We start from the raw sequence: 24,361 nt of genomic DNA on the forward strand, positions 1-24,361 counted from the left end.
ATCCTATATAAGTATGGTATAATCTATTCATGTTTTCAAAATGGTGCGATGACAAATAGCTTTGATTGCAGGCTGGTTTTCTCAGTTTTCCCTCGGCATGGTCAGGCCAACATTTTTCATAAAGAAAAAAAGACAGGTCTCATAGCCTTTTAAAACAATAGTTTAGAAATAACATATACAAAAAAGCCTATTTCAAGAAACGTTATTTGTTTCTATGAATCGAAGACTTACAGCTGGTATGAGCGAAAGATGCAGAAAGAGGTCCACTGAGATATTGTTTTGACAACCATCAACTGTGGAGATACTGGAAGAGCTGCAATAATAATAATAATAAAAAAAGCAAAGTATTGGTTTATAATTGATGTGAAGCTGAACAGATGGGAATAAATCACAAATTAAAACAATGGATCCAAACATAGCTGATCTCAGGCAAGTTAACAAAATATATAAAAAAAAAAAAAAAAAAACATTTGCCAGATTGTTGCTCTTTATTGCTAATTGTTTTTATTTAAACATACATTTTATTTTAAGAGTCTGCTAGCGTCATCTATTTCTTTACATTTTGCTTAAAATTTCAGATTATGTACACTTATATCTTGGCTTGAACTGACAGTATTGTTAATTTTAGCAATATGACTTAGTTAAATATTTAAGTGTTCATGTACTTTTGGTTATTTTGACACTTGTAGTCCAGATTAACTCTCCCACGTGGCCTCACTTTTAGGACTGAGGTTTTGTTAAAAATTTTGACCCAAGGTCGGCAGAAGGGTTAAAAAAAACAGTGACGTAACAAGAACAGACTCAGTATCAGTGGGGAGTTAAATTCCTACAAGATTTTAATTTCAGTTGTTTTTATTGCATAATTGTGAAATTTTGTTAAAAAAAATTGTTTTACTAGAGTGAAAAGTTTTGTGTTTTTTAGTGATTAACATATTTTTCGGACTATATGGCAAACTTAAAATCCTTTAATTTTCTCATAAATTGACAGTGAGCCTTGTCTATTGATTCTGATTGTGTTACTGACCTCAAACTGATTTTATGTGGTTACTGTGAATGAGTTGAATAAAGTTTGACTTATCTGACTGTTTTGTTTCTCTTAATGCGCCTTACAATCCGGTGCGCCTTATAGTCCGAAGAATACGGTAATGTTATTTATCTGGTCTCTTGTAAATGATACTACATGTCTTAATGAGATTACCTGTCCAAACAAAAGTATATCATTAAAAAGTTTATGGTTTGATAGCAAACGTGAAAGCAAGAATAAATTGTGTCCTAAAGGGCCTCTCATACATTTATTTCATGCGCATACACTTACCTGTGTTCAACACCAAGTGAAGCCATTTGGAGATGAATACCTGGATTATTGCTTAAATCTGTGCAGAGCAGTGAAACAACAGATTACTATAGTTTTTTTGTACTTTTTCATTCTTTTTTTTTTTCTCCATTGGACAACTTCAGCACTAATGCTACACTGCACTGATCACAAGGGTTAAATAAAGCAGACCTAAAAAAATGTATGTCTCAATATGCAGATGATCAACTGTTAATGAACGTGTGTCTACTTTTGTAATGTTCATTTGAAAATGTTGTACTTAACTAAAAGCTGACGTAGCAAAGTTCAAGTAAAATGTGCTGGTCTTTACTGTCGCTGAACTGAAAGTCTACTTACGTGTGTTCCTCCGGGTTCCTTATCATCATTGATAAGTCAGCTCATGGAAGATGAGAAATGTTTACGTCTGCTCTTCTGGATGGAGAAAAGGAAGTAGCTGTGGAGTGAAACCTCAACTCAATTTCCTGGTTTCCACCATGTGACATTTTTGACCTTTGCCCACAGGATTTATTGGTTTCTTTCTTTATGTCCTGTTTTCTCTGGAGACATTTTCCCTGTGTGTGTTTCCTCTTCTACCATGCACTAAATGACACTGACCGCTGTGTCACTCAGTGTGAGGCGTGTGTAAACAATGAGCTCACCCACTGAGATAACCAGCAAATCATTCACCTGCTGTTTTCAGCTCACAGAGGAACATTAGTTGGAACTTCACCTAAAACATTAAATCAACTCTCTTTTTAATTATTCTTTTGTTTCTGGTATCAGCGTACCTGAACTCCTGTGTCTGTTTTAAAATGTATTATCCATATAAACCACAGTTACTGGACAGTTTTAAAGAACATATCACAAACACAAACACTGAAATTCAAATTTTATTGCAATGACAGTTTAGGAAAGAGGATGTGACTGTTCCTGATTTGGCCTCTTGGTGAAGTCAGCCATCCAGATCAGCAACTTTTCTCCTTTACGATCAATATGTTCGTCTTGGTTAATCTGAGGAATAAATAAGTTAATATGAAATGAAATGTGTTGTAATAAGAGATTGAGAAATGTGTTAGGAAATAGAAACAAAAGTAATTTTTAGAAAACATTTGCAAGAATTTCCCATTGATAAAATACAGTATTACGCTTTTATTGCCCTTATTTTGAGAACCAAAGTTGTTTTGTGGTAAAATACATTTTTATCATGTGGCAACATGAGGGGTGGTCCATTATGCAATTGCATGTGTGTGTGTGTGTGTGTATGTGTGTGTGTGTGTGTGTGTGGGGGGGGGGGCGGTATTTGTCTGTCTACTAACAAAATAACTCATGAAAAATTCACAGATTTTAACAGAACTCATTTACAACTGATAACTTTTTGGAATCTGATCAGTTTGAGATGGATGCTGTATCTAATTTACCTTAGAAAACACGCAAAAGCTCGAACTCAGTCAGTCTTACAAACACGGAGGTAAAATATGGTAGTATCTGAGAGTCGTTCCCGAAACACACTCTAAGCATGAACAGGTCTTGCAAAATCTTTGGCTGTTAAGTAGTGGTGGTTTCATTTAATAGTGGAATAAGTCCAATTTTTTTTTGAAGCGTTGTTTTGTGGAAAGGCTGAGAAACAATTAGTATTTAACCAGCTTTTTGTACAGTTTAGCGAAATACATTTATTTTGGGCAATTATCTGGTCCAAGCAGAGCTAGGATCAAAGTGAATTTCTGCCATCTTAAAACAGCGAAAAATTCACTTCAATAAAATATACACTTTTTTTTTAAATTTACACCCTATCAGTTTTGTGTAACTTAATAATTTTGGATGGAATACTATATCATATTCTTATTGGAAGTAACCTAGGCCACACCGAAAAGTGCTACAGCTAGCTGCCGCTGCATTTCCGCCCTGCAAATAAAATATTCATACATAAATAACTGTGTAATGCGAAGCTGACTGCAATATAAAGAGTTATAAAACATAATTTACATAAAACTTTTTAAAGATGTTTGGGAGGGGAGTAGAGTTGCATTCGGGCCTAAAAAATCCGACCCGACCCAACCCCAGCTGTAGCCATTTTTTCCAAACCCAACCCGACCCAATCATTTAATTTGTTTAAAATAATAATAATAATATTAATAATAAATTTGTATGCCTCTTTTATGAATGTCTATTGTTGTTGTTGTTGTTATCCACTGTTGTCATCACTCTTTGTTAAAAAATCAGGTCGCTCTTGTAAATGAGTCCCCGAGGCTCAGTGGGATTAACCTGCATAAATAAAGGTTGAATGAATGAAATTTAACTGTAATTACAGGCCTGAACCTGAAAAAAAAAAAATTAAGCTTTTACTGCTTTTGTAAGCAAATCAGTTTGACAAGATATTTCAAAAACGTATTTCAAAGAAAGGAAGATATAAGATTTCTTGTTTCACCAAATAGATAAATATAGGCTATTACACAGATGAACAAAAATATTTGGAAAAATATAGAACAAGACTATATTTATTGAACTCGCTGCTCGCTTCGACTTGATGCTGCAACGTCCTTCACCGCCGATTACAGCAGGGTGCGGAGACGCACGCGGCTGGTGATCCATTTGAAGCTTAACTGGACCTTTTTTTAACCTCTTTTAACCGGACAGTCAGTGGACGCACACGGTTGATGATCTCGTTGTCCATCTGAACTTAACAGGACTTCTTTTTTTTTTTTAACCTCTTTCAACAGGACAGTTGGACCTGCATCCTCCTCAACAAGTAGATTAACACAATTTTATATTGTGCATTCTGATTTAGTTTTCTTTGTGCTGTATGATACGTAAAACCATATCAAGAGACCGACCCGGCCCGCACATCAAGCACATTATTTTGGCCAGGCCCGACCTGAAATTCGGACCGGGCCCAGTTTAGAAATCGCAGGGGAGTTGAGGGGAGTTATTTTTGAGAGCAGCAGTAACCTTAGCCGTTAGCTTGGCTGTTTGATCAAAATTTAATTCTTCAAATTGAGGCTGTTAAAACAGTAGCATACAACAAATAATGTGTTAATTGTTCCACAAAACCCTTCTTCAAATGATTTTAACTGCTACTTGAAGGTTTCGTAAGTACCTTTCTTGTTTTTAAAGAAGAAAATAGAACAGCCAACAGACTATACCTTATGTCACCACCAGGGGGCGACAAAGTCACCCTTCATTTTCTGTCCATTAGAGCAGGGGTGGGCAATTATTTTTTTCCATGGGGCCACATGAGAAACAACAAATATTGTGGAGGGCTGGCACAAATGACTTTTTCATTCAACCTTTATTTAGACAGGTAAATCCCATTGAGCCTCGAGGACTCATTTACAAGAGAGACCTGATTTCAACTTAACTCAATACTGCATAATATTAATAGTATTTCATTATTAAAAGCAGTACATAGCACTGTTTTAACAAGCTGGTAAGAGTATTTGTTATGATTAAGCAACGAAAAAGCGAGGTTTCCTTAAAAAAATGTAATTTATTCAATTAAATTTCCCAGTACAATGATAAACTGTTAACATTTTTACCATTTGTGACGTTATATTAATGATCATTTTCAGTCACATTCACCCCAAAACTCATTTTGAGTTTTATATACTGCTGGAAAAAATTATTAGCTTTCTAAATATATCACAATATTGTCTTTGTACTCCAAATATTATGAAACATCATATAATAGTGATCGTCACTGAACTGTGATTTCGAGTCCCGGTTCTTTACGTGCCTACATTTGTAGTCTAAACATCTCATTTGGTGTTTATCAGTTCTTTTTTCTTGTTTAGTGAGAGAAGTCTAGTCTCTGTTGGGCTTTAACGGAAATGTTAAAGTCAGGTTGAAGGTCTGAGGTGGAGATGTGAAGCAAAGCTGACATCATCAGTGATAGAGGATCTATATCTGGATTAACTTCATTTGTTTACATATGTATTTTGTAATTCCCCTTACGGGGGCCGGTCAGAGTCAACCAAAGGGCCGCATGTGGCCCTGGGACCGTACAATGCCCAGGTATTAGAGAGTGTGTGTGTGTGTGTGTGTTTGTGTGTGTGTGTGTGTGTGGACTCACTGTCTTTCGACACAGAGAGTACACTCGTTGGCGTAAGTGTTTCCATCGCTGCCGCACACAGGAGCGAGGTTCAGGGGGCACGCCACAATCTCCATGTCAGGACAAGAGGGCTGCCAGAAATGGAAATGTTTCCAAGAGATATAATCAATCTCTCAGCCTAAGTCTGAAATTTAAAGTTCCACCAATATAGATTGTTTTTCACATGCATCAGGCATTTCACAAACACACACAGAACAGTTTGATAAGAAAAAAGTCACCTCTCTCATGAGTCCAGCATTCTTTGCTTCATCTTAAAAATAGAAAAAAAGACACCTTTTTAATCTAAATATATTCAATCCAAATAGTCAGTTCATTTAAAAAGTCTATCATTAGCTTCCACACGGATTCAAATGATCACTTGTTTTGATGTTACTGTTTATAATGGTTTCTAAAACTGACTTTTTTGTCAATTCAATTCAGACTACACAATATTAAAAGTATCTACACAACTTTTAGTTTTATGACAAAGCGTTGCCTTTTATTTACCTGCAGTGACACAGATGAGCAGAAGTCCCAGCAGAATATACCTCGCGCTCATGATGTTGGTGGATGAATAACACATGCATGGGAGTAAGCCTGTTTTTACTGGTTGTTTAATTGTTTGTGCGTGTGCGTGGGAACATGGCAGATGAAACCAGACACACAGCTGCTTGAACACTCTGGAAACACATTGAACGCATTACAAACGTACAGTAAAGATATCTGCTGTTGGCCAGGAGCTTTAAACATCCGCATGACAAGCTCACACTTTACTGCCTCTAAACTGAAGTACTACAGAATAATATTAATAATAAAATAATGCATATCACCCAGATGCCAGAGTTTTATTAAGCTCAATAATCCATACTGGACACTTTATTTAGTTAAGAGTTTCGTGAACCTGTGGAAGGTGTGTCTTCTTTTGTCTTATCTTTGTTCAAAGGTGAATTTGGAGAATGTGAATATGCCCCGAACACTAAAAGATTTCCATGTAAAGAAATGGTTTTACTGCAAGTTTTGATAGTTGATCAGAAAATCTTTTTGGGGCACAGCAGATCCATCCTGGGACACATGTTTCCAGTAAAATGGCTCTGGTTATGCCTTTGGTTCTGGAGGCAGCTGCACAGCTGTCTTGTCTTACGTGAACGTCGTATTAATTTTTCCCTCCGTCTGGCTTGTCTCCTATCGACAAACACCTGAGCGTCAAAGCAGCCCCACCTTTGACAACACGTGGCGTTTACGGGTTTTACTTTTAACAAGGACCAATTTCACGTCTTCGTTTTTGTAACTATTTTATAACAAACTTGATTGAGAATCTAAGCATTTAAAGAATATGTTCTTGAAATAAAGGACAGAGGAAAAAGAGGAAACACAAAACAATATAAACATGATTATGAACAAGTGGTGGCCTGTCACGATCAGCAAAGCTTTTCCTGCTATCCTAATCACAATCAGAATCACTAACTTTTAGATTTTTAATAATGTTGTTGAAGCATTGGATGCTAAGGTCTACTGTGCTGCGCTTTATTTAGACCTGTCTAAAGCTTTTGATACAGTAAACCATGACATCTTATGCCATAAGCTCTCAGACGTTCGTTTCTCAGACCACGCTATTGGCTGGTTTTCTAATTACCTCTCAGATCGGAGACAATGTGTTCAACATAACGGTACTTCTTCCAGCTACCTAACTTTTAACATTGGTGTACCACAAGGCTCAGTCTTAGGACTCACCCTCTTCACAATCACGTTCTGTTAACATTGGTGTACCACAAGGCTCAGTCTTAGGAACCACCCTCTTCACAACTGCGATCTGTTAACATTGGTGTACCACAGGGCTCAGTCTTAGGACCCACCCTCTTCACAATCTACACAACTAATGTAGGCCAGATCATTCCTGATGCATCCTTACATCCTTACCTATGGATGTGGTGCAGCTGTGGATGCAGTTGAAGGAAACTTGTTGAATTGTGTTAATTGGGTTTCTGGCTTCAGTAATGGCATTCATTCATTCTCGCCACGTGAGATACCTGTCTGAGCAGCACCATATTATCCTTTGTTTCTCTGTATTATTGAAGGATTCTGTAGCTGTGGTTTTAAAAGTTGGATAAATTCAGGCAGGACACCAAGGTGCAAAACGCACGGCTCACCACTGGTATGAATCAATTAAGTAAAGAGTCTTTTGTTTACAAGAATTTTGTTAAATTATAATTTGTTTTAACTGCCTTTTTAATTTCAAGGTTTTTCACTGTGACATTTCTTGACAGAAATGGTTAATGTTTAGTTTGGAGTTTGCCCATCTTCTTTTTATGGTCAAACTCTGCACACCTTGTAAAACACACTCACCAACATACAGTAAACATACAGCTGAAACCTGACGGCTGATGGGCTAGGTGATTACATTGGAGTTAACTGAATATATTTTGAGGTACACCTTAAACCCACTTCTTCTTAGTGTGAAATAATGTGAAAATCAAAAGAAATCCTTCTAAAATTTTCAATTATTCATTTAGGGTGCAGGTGCACTTTAACCCTAAGCTCTCATTGAGGGTACAAGGGGGCTGGAAAACCCATCAAGGAGAATAATCAATAATCTATAGACTATTTTTTATTTCTTTACTATTATTGTTTACTTAATTTCAACAACTGGAGACTGGACTCATTCAACTACAGGGAATGTTTGGTTTTTAAATTCAGTCCAGTTTAAGTCACAACAGAAGACGTCTCAGGGCTCTGCACAGAAACATTCATATATAAAATTATTTAACATTATTTATCTGAGGAACAGGCTGCTTTGAATTTAACTCCATCACAGAACTCTCATCTTGAGCAAACATGAAGGCGACGGTGGAAAGAAAAAAACTCCCTCATGATGAAGAAACCTTTAGCAGAACCAGGCTCAGGACAAGCGTCCACCTGCTTCGACTGGCTGGGTTTGAGAGGAATAGGAAGGAAGAACAGATACACAATGGCAGGTCGAGAATCACATGTTAAGCTAGAAATAATAATAAATGAAAACTATTCAATTGTAACAATTCATTTTAAGATGTGAGCTCCATTTGTACTCCAGTAAGCCTATGGCAGCATAACAATCCAACCCTAACTATAGGATTTATCAAAAAGTAAAGTTTTAAGCTCAGTCTTAAAACTGAACAATGTGTCAGCCTCATGGACAGAAACTGGAAGTTGGTTCCACAAGAGAGGAGTCTGATAACAAAGAGCTTCCTCCCGTTCTGCTTTTGGAAACTCTAGGAACTGTACGCCTGTAGTCTGAGAGTGAAGCGCTCTGTTAGGAAAATATGGAACAATAAGATCTCAAATATAATATGGAGCTAGGTTGTTGAGGGCTTTGTAGGCTAGAAGTAGGTTTTTTAATTCAATTCCAAGTTTGATATGATTAAAGCAATGGGTTTTGTCTCTACTGTTTTATCAAAAAAAAAAAAAAGTAATATAAATCAACAATGAAGGAATTATGCCAGATTATTATTACCAGTAATTTAAAATTATGTTGAGAAACCTTTTACAGTCAAACCTTAAAGATAACATTTCACTCAGACCAATTATGAGATCTCACACTCGAGTGCATGTTCTTAATGACAGCTACTTCCACATCAGTATTTTGGCTCAATATTTGTTTTCAGCTTTTGCCATTTTTGTGTTGGCTAAAAAGTGGATTAGCTGTGACGGACATCTTGATCTGGACTGAAAAAGCATTTTAGTTGTAGAGGCGCATCTAATATTTACTTTCCAAAAATTTAATTAACATCGCTTCAGTTGCTCGCGAGAAATTTCGGACACACAAACACGTACAGTCAAGTCTTTTTTCTTTTTCTTTTCTCAAAACATTTGAATTTTTAATAATGTAAAGAATAACTATGCACAATGGGTAACAGACTCAAACAGTTGTAATACTCAAAAATGTAAACAAACAATATAATCGAGAACAAGAAGAGAAAAATCACCACCCGAACGCTGTTCTCTCCTCGTGCCCCTCTGCCTTTCAATACTTCACCAAATCACGTTTCTCTTACTCGCAAATGATTTTGCTCCTGTTTTTCAAGTTTCTAGCAAAAATCGTCCTGCAGTGGTATAAGCTTGAATGCTTCTCGTGTTTGTCCAGTGCAGAGATCTTTTAACTTACTTTAATTTGCAAACCCCTACATCTAAATGCTGGAAACTAAAGGCTGCTAAGCCTGTAAAGTGCTCAATTTGAAAAAAATAAAAGACACAAAAAAAGGGGTTGTGGAGGGCGACAATCAAATCCTCTGTAGGTGGAAGGAAGATCCCAGAGATAATGCAAACCCCTTAGAAGATTTTGCACGAGAGAGAGCACCTGTAATGACGATCCGTCGTCTGTTTCAACCCTGGATATGATTGTTTCCCCTTTTTCTTTTGGACTATAAAGTATTCAAGCACAGTTTAATTAACTCTTGTTCAGACTGGCTTATTCATCTCAAAAGTCGACCTGCAGTTTACAGGCAAAGATTCGATTTTGGCAGCGTCTCCACAGTCTAGAATGAACTCGCAGTCGAATGAGAGTGCACTTTTACCGTATGAGCCTTTTTTTTTTTTTTGAGAACTGAGCTGATGGATGAATCAAAGGACGAGTTGAACTTTATAAAAACACTCGTCTGCTCAGGATCGTGCTGGTTAATCAGAGCTCAGCTCAGTTTGGCACATACACTGTTAGTTCACCCCACTGGTCGCTAAAATGCTACTGTAAAGAACATCCATCTTGGTACTGGTTCAGGTTTGACGTACTCCCTCTTGGCCCTCATAACGGCCACGTTCCAAAACCACAATTTGATTTTAGACTCGAAATGTGCCAGAAAATCCCAAGACTAATACAGCAGAGCTCTGTCCTTCATCTGCAAACACACACCTATAGCATGCTTTGGCTCACACACACATAAAAGCACTGATAGTCCACCGTGTGTAGCCAAGTGGGATGCATGCAGTATACTTTCATGGTACATCCAAAATCTAAATTCTAAAGAAATCTTCAACCCACGCTTGTTCGTTCTGATCAGTCTTCATTCAAAAAGGGCAGTATGGGTAAAACCAGTAAAAGCAGAACGAACATCTAAGAACCACAATATTTTCACGTTTGTTTGGAGCCTGACACTGAACGAGACAAAAACAAGTTTCTTCACAAATAAAATAACAGAATATTAAAATATGTGCTTTGATGCATGCCGGTATTGGTCTCATACATTCCTTGGCAGCCTACGTACATTGTTGTTTTTAATGGAGTGCTCAGATTCGATTCTCCACCGGTATTAGGCACTGTGCTGGACAAATGTTAAGGACACCAAGAACGACGACGACCAGAAAGAACAACTTGGTTAGCAGTCTGCGCTATTATACAAAAAAACAAGAGAACAACTTAAATATGTTTGCCTAAAAGAATCATCAGATTAGTAAAAAAATTAACATAATGATTGCACATTTGTGACAGAAACAGGATTTTAAATGGTTGAGTTTTGTCGTGTCTTTTCTTTGAACCATCGCGTTATAAAAACTTGGTAACAAATAGAAACTGAGCGGTTCGACCCTCAATAAAAACGACGTCAGTCCATCTTTTAACAGCTGGCAGTGAAGGGTTAACGTCACACACTCTACAGAGTAGCATGTACACAGTCTACTACTGCGACTACTTTGAGGAATGGGGATGAAATTGATATTTCCTTCTACTCCCCCCCACGTGTAACGTCCATAAGTGGGTAACCAGACCTTCCAGAGGAATTCAAATCCTGCTGTCACTTCAAGCGTCTTCTTTCTTCCAGTCCACCTCGTGAAGGAGAAGCACCAGTCTCCAGCCCTCACATTACTAGCATCTAACCTTACATATATTTATATATTTATATTTCTTGCATTGATTTGCATTGAGTTTCAGTGTCTGTCATGATACCCGCAGCGGTTGCCTTGGCAAGAGGCTGTGCGATGAGGTGCAGGTCCACTGAGAAGGACAATTAAAAAAAGACTAAAAAAATAGAAATTAAAAAAACGAACACAGTTTGCCTCCTCCCCCACAAGTTAGTGGTCCATGTTTTGAAATATGAGGCGAGTGGGTGAAGCGTAACAACTCCCACTGATCTTGTGCAGTCAGACACAGCTCTCCCTCGTCTTGCTGTCCACGAGGAAAGAGTTTAGCTGGGAAAGGTCCACCACGACGGCTTCTCGCTTACTCATGTGGACGTCTTTCAAGTGGTCCTCGTCGCTTTGGTCCTTGGCGAAATTGACGAACACCTGAGCACAAAAAGTAAACAGATTAGAAGTTGCTTCGAGTTATTTCGGCTCCCTTAGTGAATTAGAACATCAGTGGTTCTGTGTTGGATCATTGAACTATCCTAACATCAACTCATTAAATAAATAAGCCACGCAAGGAAAACCAGAAGATCTCGTCAACCCAGGTTTAACCTTGCAACAGGAGCAGCGTTGAAAAACCAGCATTCAAGATGTTAGATGGTGCTACGTCTCCAAGGTCTGCTTGCGGACCGCATAAAGGAGCATCAACTTATAACGCTTATCAGAAAAGACGAGGTCAAGACAACTCTGCTTTCCAGCTTAGGGGCCTTTAAAGTTTATCAGGTGTGCTCCGTGCCCCTGCAGGCTCCACTCCGCTCAGACAAAACAACTCCACCTCACACACATGGTTCCATACCACTTGGCATTAGTAAGTGGAAAAACATCCATGACCTTTACATCCCCCATCATGCTGCTTACTTGGTCCAAAGTGGTCTGAGAGACGGAGTAGTCCTCTATGCTGAGGGCCTCCTTGTTCTTAGACAGCAGGGAGAAGATGCGGGCGAGGGAGGTGAGAGACGAGGAAAGCTGGTACTGCAGCATGTTGCGGTGCCTCTCCTTTAACGTGCTCCTGGGCAGCTCCCGCTCGATGAACTCCATCACCGGCTGGAGGTCTGGGTCCGGCCCCGCCACCCGCAAGATGATGGTGTAACCGTCACCAAACCTGATGTGAAAAATAATATACATTATCATGTAGCTAAAATATATTTCAGATCTTTTACATGCATAGACTAAGTGTAGGACTGCGTCAGGTCCTCTGGATGGATTCTTCTTTGTTGATTTGATGTTTCTCTACCAGGATTAAATAGCATCAGGATATTTTGTTGATAGTGATGCATATTTTTTCCTCTATACAGAATTATAGAGGATTGACTTCTTAATTATCTAGAACAGTGGTTTGCGACATTTACAGTCAAAGGAGCCATTTCTGGCCCTTCGTTCACTAAACTAAACGTGTCCGGAGCCACAAAATCTGCTGCCACTGTGATTTTCAGCTGCTGACCTGAGGACCACTTAGGGGGCTTTTCAGGTCAGTTGGGGCGACATTATAAAACTTAAAATATTCAATGATTTTCAACACTTATTAATATTTTGACATTTTATGAACAAAGAAAACACCAGGTTATTGTGAAGAAACAATATAGTCGAATTTTTCCCAATTATTTATAAAAATAAATAAAGACATAAATAAAAATGGACTACGAGGCTCATGTGATTCTTCTAAACAGCAGAAAAATCAAGTATCCAACTTTTTTTTAAAGCATAGCATTAAAGCGATTATGTTTTACTCATTGTTTCAAAATAATACTAATTATTAATATAGTAAAACTGCTCAAACTAGCCCTTTTTTGTTGTTTGTATAACAACCAATGACATTTTGTTTTATGCTAGTTTTTATCAAAGCTTGAAACACTTATTATTATTATAATAATATTTTGCGTGTGTGTGGGGGGGCTGGTGGTGTGAGGAGTGTTTACCTGTTCTTGAGGTGTTGCACACTGCCCAGACAGCGGAACCTGCCGTTGACCATTATGGCCATTCTGGTGCAGAGTGCTTCACATTCCTCCATGCTGCAAAAACAAACAAATCATGTCAGGAAACACTTATTCAGGATAGAGAACAACATGGATACAGTGAATCCATTAGGTTTGTTGATACCCATATGAAGGTATATGCCTTGTCTAACCTGTGAGAAGTCAACACTACAGATCGTCCCTCCTTGATGATGCTCAAGATGGCATTCCAGAGGGCGCGGCGAGCCTTAGGGTCCATGCCTGTTGTCGGTTCGTCCTGTTAACCAGCAAAAACCGAAACTCAGCAGCTGCTTAAATATACTGACAAGTCATGAGGTTTATTTTATTTTTTCACACTGACCAGAAATACAACAGGAGGTCCTCCTATGAGAGCAATGGCGGTGGAAAGCTTCCTCATGTTTCCTCCACTGTAGCTGCCAGCTGCCTTGTCCACGTATTTGACCAGACCCAGTTTCTTGATGCCCCACTCTGCCACCTAGTGGTGAAATGTTTTATTTGAGTGAGCGTTTTTCCTAGTCTTTTTTATGTTTGTTAAAACATTCCAAGTTTAATTTTGATGATTTCTAGATAAGCTGACCTCACAGACTTCCTTCTCAGGTACTCCTCTCAGGATAGCATAAAACTCGAGGTGTTCTCTTCCAGTCAATAGGTCATTGATGGCATCAAACTGAGGGCAGTAGCCCATGTTCTGATGCACCTCATCCATCTCTGTAGTTACACTGAAAAATGAAAAAACACAGGAAGACGAATTTATATTTTTACAGAGTTAAAATGATTTATTTTAAGCCTCAAATGTTTTGCATTAATTTCAATGTTTACAGTAAATTAAGTAAAATCTTGTCTCTCACCTCTTGCTGGCTAAATACGCCTCCCCGCTGGTGACGACAGAGTCTCCGGTGAGCATTTTAAAGGTGCTGGTTTTCCCTGCTCCATTTACTCCCAGCAAACCAAAACACTACAGAAAATATACATATTTTAATCTGAGCCAGCCATTTTAAAATGAAAAGAGACTTGTGTAATGTGTAGAAAATGTGTTTACCTCTCCAGGAGGGATGCCAACACACAGCCGGTCCACTGCTGGCTTCTGTTTCCGCTTGTAAATCTTGGTGAGTTCTCTGAGCTCCAGAATGTCAGACTGTCCTCCGCCGCTCAGGATCCTTTGTCGCTCTCTGGCCACATCCTCATCTTCTTCTCCGATAGGCTTCAGATGGCTGGTGGATGACCTGGAGGGTTACAAAGAAGAGACGTCAAGTTCCAAATAAAAATGTTTTCCCAAAATTCTATTATAAATTAACTGAGTTGTGAGGCTGGTCAAAAGATGATGTCATTAAAGATAATTAATCACATATTTCACCAACCTGGCCTTGAAGCAGAAGCGGTACTGAATGAGGACGGTGATAAAGAAGAAGATGACACCTTCTATGGCCATCGCAAACAGGTTCTTCCCCACCATGTCCCAGGCCAGGGGAGAGCGGAACCGGTTTTCACCTACAACAGGACAGAAGTTTCATCTCTTTAATGCTTCTCCTTTGTTTAACAAGATCTCTGTTTTTCTGCTTTGTCAAAATCATTGGCAGGGAAAAATAAAAAAAGAGATTTAGTTACCAAATCTCTCTAAAGCATCAGCCATGGCCTGATTCTTCACCATGTCAATCAGTCCTCTACCCAGGCAGAAGTGAGGAAAAATGAGGAACACGTTCTTCAAGATGTCATTAATGCCACCAATCTCCTGAAAATGGAACAAAACGATTATTTAGCCACATAAACTGGAACATTTAGCCTAATAAAAAAAAAAGCACAATCTGCTGCATCTAATATTTACTTACGTTGCTTCCAAACAACTCCAGGACAAATGTGGACACACTGCCGTTGATCCCTATCAGTATGTTGACGCTCGTCAGAACCACATAGGCAGTGCTTGGGATCTTAAAGAAGAAGGAGGCTGGGTACATCAGAGGGGTGATGGACCATCTGCGAAAGGTCCAAAAGTTATTTTAGATGCAAGTTTGTTGGAGGAACAAACAAGTGAAGAGCAATATTATATAGAACATTAGCCTAAATTACCCGTAGAGCAGCAGCAGCAGGGCCAGCACTGGCAGATTGGTGGAGGACACATAGGCTTCTTGTTGGAAACATACAAATATGATGATCACCAAAGTGGCTGGAACAATGTAGTTACACTGAAACAGGAGGAGGAAAATAATTTAAATATATTGTCCCACGATTGTTTTTCAAGATAACTTGTTTGATTTTGACACATCTTACCATATCCCAGACAAAGTTTGCCAGCCAGTAGAGGAAAGGCTGCACTCCACTGATGAACTGCATATGTTTGGCCTTCGTCACTCTCTCCTGGATGAGGAAAACCACAAAACTGGCAGGGACAAAAGACATGGCGAAGATCACGCAAATGGACACCAAAACGTCCACGGATGTTGTCATCCTGAAAGAAAAACATTAAGAATGAGTCGGGATGTGCATGACAGGTAAACAAATGAGATTTAAATCACCTGTAATACTCACAAAGCAACCTGCGACAGCTGCTCCTTGGTCAGGTTCAGCGGGTGATTGTAGGCAGTGATGCCAAACTTTGTGGGGTCTTTTCCAGGCGGCAGACTCGCCCGCAGGACAGCGTTGTTCATCACATTAAGGAAAGAACCAATGCTGTGCCAGCCCTTATTGTTAAACCAGATCTGGAGGTATGAAAGAAATATGAGCTTTTAAATATTTTAACACCACAGGAGCAACTTGGAGGTAGACTGCTCAGTCTTTAAGGTAATGTGTATTTAGCATCAAAAATGGTAAACCAAATAACTATTTTTTTTTTATTGCTTCAATAAGTTATTTGTCTTTCAACAGTTTAGATTTTCTCAGTTTTTAGTTTGTGTCTGGGAACTGAGGTGGTGTCAGTTCATCAAACACATAAAATTTACAAACTAAGGCGTTGAAAATAAAAAATATACAGTTTTGTTACTGAACTGAATCCTGTAACAAGTTGCTTCAAATGTAAATAAATAAAACTGCATGAACAGGAAGACAAGAGGCGTGGAGTTGAAGTTGTGCTGTCATAAAGAGCTGACGTATTCTACAGAACTGAGTTCGGCCTGCATCCATGTGAGAGAGTGCTAACCTTGACGTTATTTTTGGTGTCCAGTCCTTGGATAAAACTGGCCAGACTGCGGAAGAAACGATCAGCTGCAGTTCCCTGGAGGGTGGAGGAGGCAGAAAGAGAAGGAGACAAGGAGAACAAAAAGAATAAGAAGAGGGAGACTTCTTAAGAGCAACCTGAACCATGGCTAACCTGAAACTAATCAGACTTAGATTTCAAGTGTAGATTTACTCCAGCTGTAATTATAAACCAGTTACAGAGTTCCTGTGTGTCCTAAAACCTGATTAACTTGTAGGCAGTTTTTCTGTGTGCAAATGGCTACTACAGACCAAATAAATGATGTGCTATATTAATAATAGCTAGATACATTGCATTTCCTGCAAAAATGGAGTGTGAATGCGTATTGCAGAAGAATTTGCTGAAAAACAGCTGGAATAAGTTAAAAACATGCTGAAATGTAGCTAAAATGAAATAAAAAGCCTAAATTAGCAGAAAAAAAATCAGAAAGAACACATATTTGCTGAATTTGGTTTAATTTAGAAGAAATTAGAACAAAAATTGGGAAATTAGCTAAAAAAGCTGAAATTAACAACAACAACAACAAGCCGAAACGTAGTTGAAACGGCAGAAAGAAGCTTAAACTATCAGAAGGAAGCAGAAAGAGCTGTAATGAGCTTAAAAAAAGTGGAATTAGCTTTAGAAAGCTAAATTTAGCATAAAAGCAGCTAAAATTTAGCTTAAATGGCAGAAAAAATGAAACTAGCAGAAAAAAACTGAAAGGAGCATAACAAGCTGCAATCAGCATAAAGAAGTTAATTAGGCTGAAAGTAGCAGAAATGACCTCGAAGAATTTCAGTGTATGTAAAAACAGCTGAAATTAGCTAAAAAAAATAAAAAAAATGGTAGCTGAAAAGGTAAAACAAGCCTAAATTAGCAAAAGAAAAAAAACACGTGTTTGACCATTCAGGCTGAAAGAAGCAGAAATGAGCAGAAAAGGTGGAATATATCTGAAAAAAGCCAAAATGAGCAAAAACAGCTGAAAAGAAGCTAAAAAAGCAGAAAAAAGCTTAAATTACCAGAAGGAAGTGGAGAGAACACATTTTTGCAGAATAGGCTAAAAAACATTTAAATGAGTGCAAAAAATGTGGAATTAACTGAAAATGCTAAAATTAGCATAAAACAGCTAAATAGTAGCTGAAATAGTAGAAAAAGCTGAAACTTGAAGAAATGAACAGAAAGGAGTGTAACAAGCTGAATTTAGTAGAAAGAAGTTAGAAGAAGCCCAAAAATGTTGTAGTTAGCAGAAAGAATCTGAAAGAAGCGCAAAACTGCTGAAAAAATCCCATTTGAAATTAGCTTAAAGTAGCTGAAGCAGAACAAAATGTGAAAGGAGCAGTAAAAGCTTGTAAACAGATCTTCAGATTGTATGGATGTAAAATGAGCTCAATTCATTTCCTATGAGGAAAACAATAGGCCGAAAAGGCTAAATATTTCAAAAAGCTAAAGTTGCACCAATACCAAAAGTCATAGCAGGACTGTCCTGAAAGAGCTGAACATTTTTATATGATTTGTTGAAATAGCACAGAAATTGTGTAACGAGAAAGATGCCAAAAAACGTACAGAAGAAAAATGGATAACAATAGAGTGAATGCTTCATAAACATTCACACAATAATAATGTGATAAAATCTCTTACTCTTTCGAGGTGAAAGCGTCTCCTCAGCTGCACGATCGCTACATCAATTTCTTCTTTTTGGGGCAGAATCTGAGGATTTCTGGCACCCAGTGAAAATCCACCATATCTGTTAGACAGAAGGACAGTTTTATCTCAGAGAAGGCCACAGCAAAAGAGCTCTCGGATCAATATTCATATAGAAATGATGCTCTGTGTCGTCTAACGTACCTGAACTCATTGACCCAAATCTTGTTCTTCAGACTGCAAGAGATGCACCGTGTTATTAAACGATAAAGTACTAGGAGTTGAAATGTGTGCTCACAAATAGTAATAGTAAGGCGTTACCTCTTGCCAATGATCTGAGCGTAGGTTTTGACCAGATAATCGGACACATTTCTGCCAGTCAGATTCTGCAGTGTGTCTTTGTCACTGACCTTCATCTAGATACAAAAAACAGTAAACAGTTAAATAATGAGTGCTTGACATTGCTTGGGTTTGGGTTTAGATCCTGTTTTGTCACACTGACCTGTGGGGGTGGAAGGCCACCGGCCCCGGCGGGACACTCGGGCAGCATCCTTTTTTGTTTTCCGCAGCTACACTCACAAAGCGGAGACGGGTTCTCCATGGTCCAGTTGCCTTTGTCAAAAATGTCCCTTACACTTTGAGGGACTTGAGGAATCGCCCACTCATCTTCAACAGCAGTGCACGGAGTGTCACTGGAGCACAGAAACACATTTACATTTCTAATTTAAAAAAAAATAAATTCTGAAATGCTTTTTTGGGTACTTTTCCCTCATTATACTCACGGTACGGGCTCGTCTTCCATGCAATGTGTTCCAAACCCTGGTTTTTCTATCAGAGCATGCTGTAGCTTGTTGGTGTGAGAGTCCTCAGGAATATCATTACTGGAAAGACAAAAACAATTCATTTAGTAATATGTGGCACTTATTGAACTGCCTAGAATAAGAAAATTGTAAAATATTCACTTTAAAAATTAGGTGTAGCTAAGAATTAATAAAGGCTTCACATACAATAGTCCCTTGATACTTCACGGTTCAACTTTGGCGGGTTTTCAATGTAAGATTGTACATGACACACGATTGGCTGATTGGTGGAAGGAGACCAACCAGAGCATTGTGCTGGGGGGTGGACTGACCATCCAGGTAACCTGGCCTGCTCAGTGCTTGTAGAGGGGCCCACTCCTTTCTCTTTCTGAGGCTGTCTGTCACAACAGAAAAGAGACACACAACAGGCGGACGGATGTGCAACCTGTTGTGTGTCTCTGCTTTGCTCTGACAGACAGCCTCAGAAAGAGAAAGGAGGGGGCAGGTGGGGTCTGTCTTTCCCCATCGCTACTGTGGAAGCTTCAGTGAGGTGGACACCTGAGTGAGCGGCATGGATTGTTTATTCAAAATAAGCAAGTGCAACCCGAACCGAGCCTTTAGTCCAGTCCCTCTGCAATCAATGAGCGGGCCAGGCCACCGGGAAATGTCCCGGTGCTCCTGATGGCCAGTCCGCCCCCAGATTGGCTCAGTAACTGTAGCATCAGTCTGTCTGCTTTCTTTCCATGTGTAAGCATTTAGAGCTTAGAACATTGATAAGAGCATTGCAAGAGTGTGGGAAGGGTTTTTAAAGCCTTTATATATATATAATATTAAAATAAATATAGTGTTCCTACTTTGTGAATTGTCGCCTATCGTGAGGGTGTCTGGAACGTAACCCTGGGATAAGTGAGGGACTACTGTAAACAGTTATTAAAACTATGTTACTTAATAACATTTACAGAAAATACCTAATAGCTGAATCAGTCCGCTTACCAGCAACAGTTTAGAATTGAAAAATAACTAGAATATACGCAAGACTTGCTACATTTATGTAGTGTTTTAAACATTTTTGTGATGAAAAAAGTACAAATATATATAAAAAAATACTCGTTATTCATAACAGAATTGGAAACCATTTTAATAAAATTTGAATTTAAAACTCCTTTTTAAACTATCTTTATTAAGAGACACACATGGAAGCATTTTACAACAAAAAAACTAAACAAACAAGTGATTAATGAATAAAATAAATGCCAAAATAATTACAGTATGCCAAAGGAAAAATGTCTCACCTGATGAAGGAAAACTGTTCTCCGTACATGCTGGGATGCAGAGCCAGACTGGGGTACTTTCCAAATGGAGGCACAATAAGACTGAACACAAGTGCGATACAAACAAACACTGCTGGCAGAACAATCTGAAAAACACAACCAGAACAATTCATTTGCTCGTATGGACACAGATCAGAACTATTACTTTACTGCAGGTCACTGTAAAGTAATTATGATTAATGCAAAATAAAAAGACAAACAATCATTGCATATAACCCTAACAGACAGAATACCTGAGCAAAGAAGCCTTTCCTGGAGCGACGAGCGTAGAGAAATCGTTTCCAGAGGAGTGCAACAAACTGCTGTCTCTTCAGACTCCAGCCTTTGACCTGGAATGAACCTTTGCCATCTGCTCCCCCGAGCCAGTCGGTTTCACGGGATTCTAGACACCAGAACAAGGAGTGAGGACATTTGTGACATAAATAGTGCTGCTTTTGTAACAGTACTAAGGGAGTGCATGTTATAACTAAAAGCCTGAAATTGCAGATTCTTGATTTGTCACAGCAGCAACAAACCAAGGAAGAGGTTAAAGTTTCTAAGTGTTTTTTTTTTTTTTAATGCAAACTGAGCTACTTATTCACACCAAAAGATCCCATGAGTGGCGACAGAAAGGTTGAGTAGTTCAGATTTACCTGGGTCCCCTTCAGAGTCATTGAAGTCAAAGTCGTCCTCGGTGAAGGGCTTCAGGCAGCTCTGGTGGTCTCCGAACGCATGACGCCGACGAATCCTGGTCGGTACAACTCCATCTGTTGCCACAAGGAAGTCGTTAATTCAAGCTATCTGAGCTTTATTTCTCTTTTTTTTTATTTGAAAACAGCATTCTCTACTGTGCCTGCCTTCAGTAATTAATAATAATAATAATAACTCAATAATGTCTGAATACATGGCAACATATAAATGTCAAGGACCAAGTTTGGGTCATTATTGCATTAAAATTATTAGAAATGTCACCTGAAAGCTCAACAGAATCCACTCCGCTGTCTTCTGCCACTTTCAAGAAAATCTACAACATAGATGTAAACAATGGTCACTGAAATCCAATGATTGTTGGCTACAGGCCAACAGACACAATAAATAAAACAGTACGTGCATATAAATTCTGCTTAGTTTGATTTATATCATGAACTGTGACTTTCGGAAGTCTTACCTCTTCTAAGGTAGTATCAGATATTCCATAACTTGAAATCCCCAAGTCTGTGAGTCTGTCATCAAGCTCATGGAAGAGCTCAACAAAAGCTCCATCTTTAGCTGAATGGTAAGGCAAGATGTACGTGAGCTCATGGCCCAGATCTTCCACTAGACGAGCCTCTGGAACATGCTTGAAGATCTCACTGGAGATGAGGGAGACATCTACAGGGAAACAAATAATAGAAAGAGTAAAACATGGATGGATACACTTATAAAGGCTCATTTGGTATAATGTTTCCTGAAAAGCAGCCATATCTGATTTTACCGATGGTGGTGGTTTCACTTTCTGGTTCACTTCCCAGACCAGCGTCTGAGCTGCTCTCTGATACACTGTCCTCCTGGATGAAAACAAGGGACTCAGTAAATCCTTTGGTGCATTTTTATGTCTTTTACATTCCTTATAAGAACCATTTAAGGAGATAAAGCACGGTATTCCTGTTGCCTTTTCTCGTACCTTTTCTATTTTCTTGCTGTAGGACACTGTACTGGCAGAGTTCCTGCAGGACTGAAGGGACAAATCGTAGTCTCTCTTGACCAGGGTCAGGTAGTAGCCAGTGCCAAGGTGGGTCTTGAGGAAGAGCGAGGATCCCAAACAGCACAGCTTGCCATGGGAAATGATGGCAATTCGGTCACCCAGGATGTCAGCTTCATCCATGTGATGAGTGGATAGGATGATAGTACGACCTAAAACATGACGTTTTCAATCATTGTAATTAATATACCATTTCTAAGAGTAAAACTCCTCAATTTAAGTTTATATCTGTAAAACATCATGTTGCCTGATCATTTCTATCATTTTTATTTACCCTGTCTGTACTTGAGAAGTAGGTCCCAGATTCCCCTGCGAGCATAGGGATCAACGCCAGCAGTGGGCTCATCCAGAATCACAACTTTGGAGCCTCCAACAAAAGCCAACGCCACCGACAACTTCCTCTGCATCCCTCCTGAAAAGAAACATACATAAAGTCAGAAAGATGATCTGCAAATCTAAAGCGATTTGTAAAAATAATAAAAAGACAAAATCAGAAAACTGACCTGACAGGGTGCTCGTGCGGGACTTTCTCTTGTGAGGCAGGCCGACATCATTGACGATTTGTTCCATTTCAGCTTTCACCTTCTCTTCAGGAAGCCCCTTTAGACAAGCGTAGAACCAAATGTGCTCCTCCACCGTCAACCTGGTTTAAAAGAAACCAACAAATCACTAAAATACCAAAACGCAAAAAAGCAACCGGTGTGCAAAAATCTCTGCAGTTCACATACATGCTGAAAAGCACATTGTGCTGGGGGCAGACTCCCAGGTTCTGTCGGATGGTGCTCAGCTCACTGCGGATGTCTTTGCCGAGGATGTAGGCAGTACCAGAAGTGGGAGGGAACAATCCTGTCAGGATTGACCTAAGAAAAACAAACAAAACAAATAAAGGTGTTTAAGTTTAGTAGTTTGCTAAAAAGAATTGAAAACCAACAGTTAACATGAACGTTATTTTACATGGTCGTGGTCTTGCCAGCTCCATTGTGGCCGAGGAAGGAGGTGATCTGTCCCTCGTAGAACTTCAGGGACAGTCCGTCTACAGCCAGCTTGTTCCCGTGGCTGTAGATCTTCACTAGATTTTCAATGTAAACACCAGGTTCAATGTGGCTCGGATCCTCTTCCATGCATACAGCTGTAGAGAAAAAGAAAAGCATTTTAATGGCAAGCAATGATTTTCTCTGTTAATCATGTTTGCAAATTTTGTTATTTTTACCATCGGCATTGCATCTCTTTGACAGAGGAGTGTTGATGTCTTTATTTTCTTTCTCTCCACACCAGTACGACCTTGTGAAAGGGAAATACCAAGGCCTTGGGATGCCGTACTGACCTGTAAAAGAACACATTGCATTTAATTAAGTTCAAAAGCTCTTGCGGCATTTATTTTCATCAGAATGTAGAAGTATAAGGTAAGAGATGTTCTGACTGTAAACCGTTTGCATAACTTACCAGGGAAGACAGCTTCGATGTACCAGGTCATTATTCCATACAACACTGCGTCAAACAGCATGAGGCAGATAGAGGTGGTCAGGTTGTAGCTGTCCTCCTTCATTGGGCTCACAAGCAAGTTGGACCACTGGATTCCTACTCCTTGCTCCTCAAACAGGGCAAAGTACTCACATCCAAAGCCAAAGGCCACAGGAGAAAGTAAACTCTGAGAAAAGAACAGATTATTTATAGTTTAGTGTAAGACAAGAGAATGGAAGTGATCTTTTCAAGTGTCTATAATGAGACACTCACCACAACAATTTTAGCTCCAAAGCCCACGTAGTCTTGCCAGGCAACACAAAGAACATATGGCAGATACAGAGTGAAGTATATGATGCCCCCACAGGCTGCGGCCAGGTTGGCACGTGAAAATAAGGTGCTGATAAGAAAACACTGCATTATGGTGACGACGCCAAAGGATCCCAGGAAAAGAAACACAACGCCGCAGTCACTGTATGGCAGCAGGTTTCCCATCTGAGAGGAAGCAAAAAACCAACAAAATTATTTTGTTTTTCTACAAGCCAATTAAAATTCATAGGAAAACAGCCGCCATTAGATTAAAAATAAATACCAATAGTCATTCTGAATAAGTTGGTTTGTTCTTTAAAATGAGCTATTTCAACATGATGATGAAGAGGGTAAGAACACATGTATGCGTGCGTGTGTGTGTGCCAACACTAACCTTCAGTAACATCACCAACAAGCCTGCGCTGATAAGCAGAGGGATCAAACTGCTGATGAACCAGCTCAGCCACAGGATGCCATTGTTCAGACCCATGATCCTCATGGTCTCCTTCAGTCGCGCCTCCTTCTCATACACAACACCTTTGATGATAATAGCTACTGAGTACATCCATGCCAAAGTCATGAAGAGAGGCATTGACCTGCTCATCACTTGCAAGAACCTAAGAAAAAGGGCCATAGAAAGTTAGGTAGAACCTTGCTGCACTACCTGCACCATTTTTTTTTTTACACAGCATTCACTTA

At 39.1% G+C, this 24,361-nt stretch overlaps 3 protein-coding genes across 3 annotated transcripts in view; all 3 read right to left on the reverse strand.

Annotated features, from left to right (window-relative positions):
- The window catches only part of stra6l (STRA6-like), an 11,229-nt gene extending 10,812 nt beyond the window's left edge, over positions 1 to 417 (reverse strand). Inside the window, exon 1 of the mRNA XM_037690547.1 lies at positions 232 to 417. Within this exon, the coding sequence (XP_037546475.1) occupies positions 232 to 417 (186 nt within the window). The remainder of the gene's footprint in view (positions 1 to 231) is intronic.
- A 1,771-nt stretch (positions 418 to 2,188) lies between these two features.
- On the reverse strand, positions 2,189 to 5,962 carry spink4 (serine peptidase inhibitor, Kazal type 4). The gene is made up of 4 exons (XM_037690328.1): positions 5,904 to 5,962; positions 5,636 to 5,667; positions 5,379 to 5,488; positions 2,189 to 2,323 (listed from the first exon to the last, which is right to left on the reverse strand). The coding sequence occupies exons 1-4, from the start codon at positions 5,953 to 5,955 to the stop codon at positions 2,278 to 2,280; spliced, it is 240 nt and encodes a 79-aa protein (XP_037546256.1). The 5' UTR covers positions 5,956 to 5,962; the 3' UTR covers positions 2,189 to 2,277.
- A 5,536-nt stretch (positions 5,963 to 11,498) lies between these two features.
- Positions 11,499 to 24,361, reverse strand: part of LOC119422387 (phospholipid-transporting ATPase ABCA1) — a 34,751-nt gene continuing 21,888 nt past the window's right edge. The window contains exons 15-49 of the mRNA XM_037689752.1: positions 24,057 to 24,279; positions 23,627 to 23,848; positions 23,336 to 23,540; positions 23,103 to 23,216; positions 22,847 to 23,021; positions 22,621 to 22,752; positions 22,396 to 22,535; positions 22,167 to 22,304; positions 21,815 to 22,044; positions 21,626 to 21,698; positions 21,320 to 21,522; positions 21,124 to 21,175; positions 20,805 to 20,918; positions 20,406 to 20,554; positions 20,134 to 20,258; positions 18,824 to 18,922; positions 18,544 to 18,733; positions 18,363 to 18,457; positions 18,246 to 18,278; positions 18,039 to 18,144; positions 16,365 to 16,439; positions 15,758 to 15,927; positions 15,500 to 15,677; positions 15,299 to 15,414; positions 15,061 to 15,205; positions 14,840 to 14,963; positions 14,593 to 14,722; positions 14,274 to 14,457; positions 14,083 to 14,189; positions 13,812 to 13,953; positions 13,575 to 13,709; positions 13,387 to 13,490; positions 13,178 to 13,270; positions 12,120 to 12,363; positions 11,499 to 11,642 (exon numbers count right to left, since the gene is read on the reverse strand). Of these exons, the coding sequence (XP_037545680.1) occupies positions 11,499 to 11,642; positions 12,120 to 12,363; positions 13,178 to 13,270; positions 13,387 to 13,490; positions 13,575 to 13,709; positions 13,812 to 13,953; positions 14,083 to 14,189; positions 14,274 to 14,457; positions 14,593 to 14,722; positions 14,840 to 14,963; positions 15,061 to 15,205; positions 15,299 to 15,414; positions 15,500 to 15,677; positions 15,758 to 15,927; positions 16,365 to 16,439; positions 18,039 to 18,144; positions 18,246 to 18,278; positions 18,363 to 18,457; positions 18,544 to 18,733; positions 18,824 to 18,922; positions 20,134 to 20,258; positions 20,406 to 20,554; positions 20,805 to 20,918; positions 21,124 to 21,175; positions 21,320 to 21,522; positions 21,626 to 21,698; positions 21,815 to 22,044; positions 22,167 to 22,304; positions 22,396 to 22,535; positions 22,621 to 22,752; positions 22,847 to 23,021; positions 23,103 to 23,216; positions 23,336 to 23,540; positions 23,627 to 23,848; positions 24,057 to 24,279 (4,909 nt within the window). The remainder of the gene's footprint in view (positions 11,643 to 12,119; positions 12,364 to 13,177; positions 13,271 to 13,386; positions 13,491 to 13,574; positions 13,710 to 13,811; positions 13,954 to 14,082; positions 14,190 to 14,273; positions 14,458 to 14,592; positions 14,723 to 14,839; positions 14,964 to 15,060; positions 15,206 to 15,298; positions 15,415 to 15,499; positions 15,678 to 15,757; positions 15,928 to 16,364; positions 16,440 to 18,038; positions 18,145 to 18,245; positions 18,279 to 18,362; positions 18,458 to 18,543; positions 18,734 to 18,823; positions 18,923 to 20,133; positions 20,259 to 20,405; positions 20,555 to 20,804; positions 20,919 to 21,123; positions 21,176 to 21,319; positions 21,523 to 21,625; positions 21,699 to 21,814; positions 22,045 to 22,166; positions 22,305 to 22,395; positions 22,536 to 22,620; positions 22,753 to 22,846; positions 23,022 to 23,102; positions 23,217 to 23,335; positions 23,541 to 23,626; positions 23,849 to 24,056; positions 24,280 to 24,361) is intronic.

The sequence above is a fragment of the Nematolebias whitei genome, chromosome 16, assembly GCF_014905685.2.
Source record: "Nematolebias whitei isolate Nwh7 chromosome 16, NemWhi1, whole genome shotgun sequence".
Classification (NCBI taxonomy): domain Eukaryota; kingdom Metazoa; phylum Chordata; class Actinopteri; order Cyprinodontiformes; family Rivulidae; genus Nematolebias; species Nematolebias whitei.

Bases quoted from the DNA above. Each gene is read 5' to 3' on its own strand.
- spink4 (XM_037690328.1), bottom strand. From the start codon at position 5,955: ATGAGCGCGAGGTATATTCTGCTGGGACTTCTGCTCATCTGTGTCACT. The intron at 5,668-5,903 runs GTAAATAAAAGG...TCTATTTTTAAG, and splicing joins GCTCATCTGTGTCACTGCAG to ATGAAGCAAAGAATGCTGGA. The intron at 5,489-5,635 runs GTGACTTTTTTC...CATTTCTGGCAG, and splicing joins ATGCTGGACTCATGAGAGAG to CCCTCTTGTCCTGACATGGA.